Source organism: Alexandromys fortis, unplaced genomic scaffold (assembly GCF_014885135.2).
Source record: "Alexandromys fortis isolate MF-2015 unplaced genomic scaffold, M_Fortis_MF-2015_v1.1 scaffold_22, whole genome shotgun sequence".
Lineage (NCBI taxonomy): Eukaryota > Metazoa > Chordata > Mammalia > Rodentia > Cricetidae > Alexandromys > Alexandromys fortis.
Genome location: NW_026067900.1, coordinates 11,861,918 through 11,870,167, shown reverse-complemented (window position 1 = coordinate 11,870,167; position 8,250 = coordinate 11,861,918). Strand labels below are relative to the sequence as shown.

Below are 8,250 nucleotides of genomic sequence, written 5' to 3'. Positions count from 1 at the left end.
GAGAAACCCTGTCTCTTAAACAAAACAAACAAGCAAAAACCTAATATTGAAAACTGGATTATAAGCAAACATAAAGTGTTAAATGTTTTAATTTCTTGGGGTACCACAACAAAATGACACAAAGTAGACAGCTTAAACACCAGAAATTCATGTCTTTAATCTGGGAGTTCCAATTTGTAAATGGAACTGTTGATCACCAGGTTTGATGTCTGGGTCCACTTGGGTTGTCACATGATCTTTCCTCTGGGTTCCCACCTTTGTCCACATGTCCTTTCCCTATGAGCATGTGCTCACGAGTATAGTGATAGGACTTAGTTTTATATTCATTGCCTTATTTTTTTTTCCCCAGAGCCAGGCATGGTGCACAGTGCACGCCTTTAATTTCAGCACTTGGGAGGCAGAGGCAGGCGGATCTCTGTGAGTTCCAGGCTAGCCTAATCTACAAAGTGAGTTCCAGGATACCCAGGGCTGTTATACAGAGAAAACTTATCTTGAAAAACCAAACAAAAGAAATTTTTTTCCCAAGACTTCTTTTCTTCTGTGTCTGTTTTGTCCCATGTGCATCTGCTCCCGTTGTCCAGAAGGGGGCATCAGATCCCAAGGACCTGAAAACCATTGTGAGCCAACAAATAGGTTCTGAAACTGAAACCTTGCTCTTCTGGAGGAGCAGCAAGAGTTTGTAACTGTTGAGGTAACTGCTGAGCCATCATGCCAAGCCCTGCAGGCTGGAAACATGGCTCCTGTGGCTGAGAACAGCAGTTGCTCTTCCAAAGGACCCAGCTTTGATTCCCAACACCCACATATAGGCTAATGACTGCTTATAACTCAAGTTAGAAGGGTTCTGACTCCCTTTTCTGGCCTCTCCAGTCACATGTGATACACAGACATACAAGGATGCAGGCAGAACACCGGCACACAAACAAGGCTTTATCTGAAAATTCACTCACAGTCTGTGGACCTGAGTTAAGACTTAAGGACAAGCAAATCAATGCAAATTAATGGTAGAAGTACAGAAAGGTCCAGAAGTTACTGGAAAAGTAGAATTAAGAATGCTTGCTACATCAATCTGCTCAATAAATAAAATATTTTTTTATATAGAATTTATGTCCAGAAAAAAGGATGATAAGTTTCTGTGAGACAAGGCAGGTAGTTCTATGTTTTTTGGTTGTTGTTTAGTTTTTTGTTTTTTTTTGAGACAGGGTTTCTCTGTGTAATAGTCCTAGCTGTCCTAGAACTAGCTCTTGTAGAAGATCAGGTTGGCTAGGAACTCAAGGAGATCTGCCTGCCTTTGTCTCCCAAATGTGGAAATTAAAGGCATGTGTCACCACTGCCCAGCAGGAGCTTCTATGCTTAGCACCTGGGATAGGGATGAAGAAACAGGCAGCCTAAAATTGGCTTAACAACAATAAAAATGCATAGGCTAAAATTTTGAGAGGTTAGAGCATGAAGACACTGCTAATAGTGGAATACTGTTTGTACATATATTTGCACAGATTACTGAAATCTGTCTTTACGTTCACCAGGCTCAGTCCTAAGGAGCATGGGTACATGCTCACACTCTCACTAGCATTTAAAGCCAGGAAAGAAATGGATAAAGTTGAAAACATAAAAGAAGCCAATGTTCGGTATATGTGTGTGTGTGTGTAAATCATCTATAAAGAGTTAGAACACCTTATTGTCTATCAAAGGAAAAAAAAGACCACAACCAGCTAACCACAACTTTGTCTAATTCCAGAGTTCCTGCACTATTATTTCAATTGTTTTAAGGCCAAGTCTCACTGTGTAGCTCTGGCTAGCCTGGAACTTGCGATGTAGACCAGGCTGGGACTGAACTCACGATCATCTGCTTGCCTCTGCCTCCCCAGTGCAGGTTACAGGCCTGTGTCCCCAAGTCGTGCTGCATGCACTTCCTGAAAGTGGTGAGAGCAAGGGTAGGTGTGGCACTGCAGACTGACCGTCACAGTGGCATGGGCAAAGGAAAGCAGCACTGGCCATGAACGCCGCTGCCACATCACAGACATCAGCTTGTTGTGTGAAAGACTATTCCTGGGGTGACACGGGACACAGTCAACCTACCCTGGCGGGGAACCCACAACAGACCACAGCCACTAATTGCTGCACACGAGTGCTGCCTGGTGACCCAGTGACTTTAACTGGAATCACAGGAGTATGGGTGAGGGTGGCTTACAGGAGCAGTGATGACCCAAGAGCAGCCGCAGCACTCAGCCTCCCAGACACAGGGGTCAGAGAAAAGAAGAAATTCCCAAATATTGTTTTCACGTTTATTAAATGACAAGAATTATAACTGACTCTTTGGAAGTTGCTCAGGGGCCACACAAAATGACGCCCCAGGATCTAACTCCTTCAGGTTGGGAGTCTTTGAATCTTTCAGTGTGGGTTTCTGCGTTTCTGGGTTCAGGCCCAATCAGTTATTTCCCAGAGGAAGACCATCAGCACCGACTTTTTTTTTTTTTTTTCTCCTGAGACAAGGTTTCTCTGTAGCTTTGGTGCCTGTCCTGGAACTAGTTCTTGTAGACCAGGCTGGCCTCAAACTCCTAGAGATCTGCCTGCCTCTCCCTCCTGAGTGCTGGGATTAAAGATATGCGTCACCACCGATCGGCTCCGACTTCTATTCTTAAATTCCCTGTTGTTTGGAAAAACAACTACAGTAGTTAGTTTAGGTTGGCTGGGCTGGTGGTGGACTGACGTTGTCTCCCAAGGGCGCAGCCTGAAGGTGCAAGCTGTGAGTCTGAGATTGGGCCCCGAAATGGGAGGACCCCTAGTGGGTGTGGTCTAGCCAGCCACCGCCCTCACAGGTGCTGGGGTTGTGGGCCACAAGGTTAATCCTGAACTAGTCTCCGCTGCGAACTGGTTGCTTGCGGAGGAACTGAGATGGGAACTTTCCGGACCCGTAAAGATATCCCACCATGGGTGAAAATTCCTGAAGACCTGAAAGATCCAGAAGTATTCCGAGTCCAGACACTGGTGTTAAAATTTCTGTTTGGTGAGTGGCAAGTCTTGTCCCGGTTGCCCAGCTCAGGCTCAGGCTCAGGCTCCCTGGCCTGGACCGCTCATTTCCTTTCTCCAACAGGCCCACACGGCTCTCGAATCCCTCACTTCGAGAAGGTGAGCCAGGCTATGTTCGAACTGAAGACCCTGGAGTCTTCCGAACTCACCGAGGTCTTAGTTTATGGCTCTTACAACCACAAGCTTCGGGCCAAATGGATGCTTCAGTCCATGGCTGAGAGGTACCGCCTACGCCAGGAGAGAGGTGAGACTCCAACCAAGGCTCATGCCTCCACCATGCTGACCTCCCTTCTCCACTGCCTGCATGCCCCGAAGGGTGACGTGCCGTGGGCATCACCTGGGACCCCTTGCTCTCTGGGCAGTCTCTGAGAATCTTTTAGTGGTTGGGGCCGCAGAGGTGTGTGTAAGGTAATAAGAGGGGGTTGGGACTGGTCCCTCTGGGTAGGGTTATCCGAGGTAACTGTGTCGTGTCACCCCCCCTCCTCCCCCCCAATCTCCATGCTTCTAGGAGAACGTTAGAACTGGCCTAGTGGTGCCTGGTTCCAGACCCAGAATACTGGACTCCGATTAGAGAGTCACAAAAAGATGCTGTTAGAGGCGGTGAATCGGGAGGGCTCCTATTGTTCCCCTGCACTTAATCCTGTCGGTGTTTCTCATGCAGGAATGCTCCACCTGGAGGAAGCCATGAAGACCCTGGAACTAGGAAAGTGTTTGGAGTGAAGCCTGTTTGTAGGCAGTGTGACTGATTAGGCTGTGGCCAGTTTTGGCCTGGGTCTGGTGTGTGTTTTTTTACTTTGATAAATCTGGTGTGTTTTTACTTTGATAAATCCTTCGCGGACCAACGAGCTATTCCTGGATCCCTGCCTTGCAGTGAGGTCTGATGAAACTGTCTCTTCCCAAGGTTGCTAGTAAATAATAAACAGTAAAATTTAAATAAATCAGATAGCTTCTTGACTGTGTATCTAATGGATCGAAGGCCACAGTTCTACATCCGATGCACCACGAAGGTGTGAATCTTAAGCTTAACCCTTACAGCTTGTCACTGGACTGAGATTCTAGGGAAGTGTGTGCCATGCGGTCTAGAGCTCAGCTGGTTGATCATGAAGAATCAAAAGCTCTAAAGGGCACCAATGGAAAATAATATTTGCATGCTCTCCATCGTTAAGAATATGGAAGAGCCAGAACCCTTTCCAGTGCACCTTTGTATCTTTGTAAATGCCTCGACAGAGTACAGCTTGTGGGATCTTTTGTTTCTTGGTTTTTTTTTTTTTTTTTTTTTCAAGACAGAATTTCTCTGTAGCTTTGGGCCTGTCCTGGAACTTGCTCTTGTAGACCAGTGGTCTCGAACTCACAGAGATCCACCCATCTCTGCTGGGATTAAAGGCATGTGCCACCATAGCCCAGAGTCTTGTTTTGTTTTGGCTTGCGGGATCTTCTAGCTTCTGCATTGAACTTGTGAAATCCTGTCCACTTGTAATACCGGTTGTGAATTGCTGCGTTAGTCACCAAAGGGAAGGTGGACTTAGATGGCTGTAGAACCGCTGATGTAGGTATTTCAGTTTACCCTAGCAACTAATTTGATAACCTGAAATAAATCCCACTTTAGGGAGCTTTCTGGCTCTATGGCCTTAGGCAAGGTGTTTACCCCGCCTCCACCCCCCCCCCCCACTACCTTTAACTTAAATAGAAGCAGGGTCTCAAGGCACCTGGGAGGCAGGAGGATCAGGAAGGAGTTCATGGCCAGTCTCAACTACAAAGCAAGTTCTAGTTGAATTTGGGCTCTATCCCTATCTCAAAACAAAAGTGTATGTGTTCTTACACAAATACACATATATGTAGGGTACTTAGAAACTAGTATCATATGTAGCAATAAATACTACCTTGCAGAGACTGACAGTACTGGGCGGAAAACTGTAGTCTGTCGAGATAAACCCAGCGTGTCCACAACTGCTTTCTCTTTCTGACCAGCAAGGAAAGCATTTGCCCTGTGGCTCAGGATGACGTTCAGCTCAGGATCTCTTGCCCCCACTTCCCATTTACGTCTGCCACCACACCCTGTGCCAAGTCTTCATTGAGTCTCCCCATCCAATTAAAAAATCCAAACGCCTCTTCCCCACTAGGCCCTAAGCAATCTCACCTGTGTATAATAGGCTTTATTTTCTGCCCCATTTTATCCTTCCTTCCCTCCAGATACCAGGTTTGTTACTTGAGGATCTTTTACTTTTGTCGTTTTTTGTTTTTAGGAAGGGTCTCGCTGTGTAGCCCTGGGTGGCTTGGAATTCCTTGGACGGTAGACCAGGCTGTCTTTGAACTATGGGGAACACCAGAAGCCAGGTTTGCTGTTCTGTGACACATTTATCTCCGTTGGGAGCCCCGCCCGAAGGTTGGCTTTCTTCTCGACATTCATGAACCTGGCTGTGTTAGCAGTTCATTTTTACTTTTTCTTCACTAGAATATGAATTTAAGGCAATTAAAAAAAAAAGAGGCAATAGAGTATAGCAAAAAATACTTAGGGCAGTGTGATAAGACACAGAGACAGACTGCCTGTCTTTAAATCTGTCAGCATTGTGCTTCTGTCTTCAATCCTCTGTGAGGATAAGGGTTGCAGAGGGAGACAAATGAGTTTCAGCTGTCCTTCCTGACCCTCTGTCAAATCAGGATATCCGACACAAGAGTGATCAGATCACCTTATACACATTTATATCACCGTGAGAGACACACATCACCACATCCATACACATGTGTACTCATTTGTATCACCGTGAGAAATACACATCACCTATATATACACACATGTACTCATTTGAATCACCATGGAGATATATCACCATATACATAAATATATAAATATCTACATAAACACACCATCAATGAGATAAATTCACATACACACAATCTTTGAGATCTATCTATCACCGCACATCAACACTGAGATACATAATACATCTAAGTATGGTCATTGATATATATTTCTTTTGATTTTGTTTTTTCTTTTTGGGGGGGCAGGTTCTTATGTAGCACAGACTCTCAAACATCAATCTTCCTGTCTCAGCCTCCTGACTATTGGGATTACAGATATGAGTGCCATTCCTGTGTTCAATAAATATTTTTCTTTAATTTTTAATTTAAAAATTAAGTTTTGTATGTTTTGTATATGCATGTATGGGAATAGCATGTGAGTGGATTGTCATAAGAGGGTGCTGGATCCCCTGGAAATAGGTGGTGATGAGCTTACCATGTGGATGCTGGGAACTGAACCCAAATCCTCTGCAAAAGCCCAAGTGCTCTTAACCACTGACCTAGCTCTCCAGCCCCATGATAAATACTGGTTTTTGTTCTTTTTTTTTTTTTTTCAAGACAAAGTTTCTTTGTGTAGCTCTGGCTGTCCTGGAACTAGCTCTGTTGACCAGGCTGGTCTTGAACTCGCAGAGATCCGCCTGCCTCTGTCTCCCAAGTGCGCCACCACAGTCCAGCCACCATAAATATTGCTAATCCACCAATGAGAGACTGTTCTTGTTTCATTGCCTTAATGGGCTAGACTTCTCCCATCTCGGCTCTGAAGGAGGTACTCTAGCCTGAACCCCTACCTTCTCCAAGGTTCCTGTCATGGGGCTCTCTAAGACAATACCCGAGACAGCCTTTATACAGTTTTCTGGTGTCATCAGATGCCATATATCCTGTGGGTCTCTCAAAAGACAAATGCATGTTTAGCTTGCTAAGGGACCAGTCATTCACTACATTAAGCCCTTTGAATCTCATTCTTGAGAATCCTGACTTGAGCTTTCTGGACCATTCAGATATTTTGAAGGAAATAAAAGCTTTGGGTTTTGGTTGTTATTATTATTAGTATTAATATTTTTAAATTTTAGTTTATGTATATGAGTGTTTTTCCTGCATATGTGCCTGTGTACTGTTTGTATTTATGGTGCCTGAGAGGTCAGAAAAGGCTTCAGATCTCCAGAAACTGGAGTTGTGAGCCACCTTGTGGGTGCTTGGAAGCAGACCCAGGGCCTCCTTAAGAGCAACAAGTGCTCTTAATCACCTAATCACTTAGTTAGGCCAGGTCTCCAGTTCCTGTTTTAAAATGGGCCTGGTGGTCCACTGTAATCCCAGCACTCGAAAGGTAAAGGCTGGAGGACCAGGAGTTTGAGGTCACTGCAAGCTATTTTTGGAGGTCAGCTTTGTCTACAAGACACCACGACTTCAAACAAACACAGAAACAGGCTTGGTTGGGGGATGGGACGGCAGAGAAATTGGTGGAGTTCGCCCAAATTCCTTGAAGCTGTGGATTTGATTCCTAAGCGTTTCAAAAATTTGACAAGGTGGTAGGTAATTTTTTTTTTTTTCCGAGACAGGGTTTCTCTGTGTAGCTTTGGTGCCTATCCTGGAACTTTTTCATTTTCAAGTGCTTTTAAAAAGTGGTATTTATGTGTTGATGTGTGTGTGTGTGTGTGTGTGTGTGTGTGTGTGTGTGTGCGTGTGTGATATTACTATAAAAGAGGGCATCTTGCTGGGGTTGGAGCTCTCCTTTCAACCGCAGGTTCTGGGGTTAAGACTCAGATCATCAGGGATGGCAGCAAGTGCCTGTACCTGTTGAGTCACCTTGCTTGCCCTGTTTGCTTTTTGAGACAGGGTCTCACTGTGTAGCCCAGTCTTGCCTTGAATGGTGGCAATCCTCCTGCTTTAGACTCCTGGGTGCTGGGTATAGGCACGATCCATCTCCCAGCCAGGGTTCCTCAATTATAAATGTAGATTATTTTCTTCTTTCCATCCTGTCAGCTCCGCCATTTAATTAGCTCCCTCCCATAGGGCCATTCCGTAGTCTCGACCTTTTGTCTTGACAGGTGTGTTGAACTCATCGAATGCTGTTGTTTTGCCAACATGTCTGTAGGATAAATTCTAGGGGCAAATTACCATCATAAATGAGGTCAGGAACAAAGCTCCCGTGGTATGAACTGTGGCAGAACACTGGCCTGGCAGCATGCAAGACCCTAGCTTCAATCTCCAGGACCAAAAACAGGGCACAAACAAAAACAAAGACCTCACAATTGCCAGCTGTAACCACTTTCCTTTAGTGACCGTGGCAACAGTCTCACTCCTAGGAACAATACAGGACAGAGCACGGCACTGTTTTTCCTCACCCAGGCAAATCTCTCTCTCTCTCTCTCTCTCTCTCTCTCTCTCTCTCTCTCTCTCTCTCTCTCTCTCTCCCTCTCCCCCTCC

The 8,250-nt window shown here is 45.3% G+C and overlaps 1 protein-coding gene across 1 annotated transcript; it reads left to right on the top strand.

Annotated features, from left to right (window-relative positions):
* The first annotated feature begins 2,892 nt into the window (after positions 1–2,892).
* Positions 2,893–3,747, top strand: Dppa5 (developmental pluripotency associated 5). Its single transcript, XM_050126760.1, has 3 exons — positions 2,893–3,004; positions 3,092–3,271; positions 3,689–3,747. Exons 1-3 carry the CDS (start codon positions 2,893–2,895, stop codon positions 3,745–3,747), a joined length of 351 nt encoding a protein of 116 aa, XP_049982717.1.
* The last annotated feature ends 4,503 nt before the right edge of the window (positions 3,748–8,250 follow it).

Excerpts from the sequence above, each read along its gene's own strand:
- Dppa5 (XM_050126760.1), top strand. The coding sequence starts at position 2,893 with ATGGGAACTTTCCGGACCCGTAAAGATATCCCACCATGGGTGAAAATT. Across the intron at positions 3,005-3,091 it reads GGTGTTAAAATTTCTGTTTG|GCCCACACGGCTCTCGAATC; the intron begins GTGAGTGGCAAG and ends TTTCTCCAACAG. Across the intron at positions 3,272-3,688 it reads CCGCCTACGCCAGGAGAGAG|GAATGCTCCACCTGGAGGAA; the intron begins GTGAGACTCCAA and ends TTTCTCATGCAG.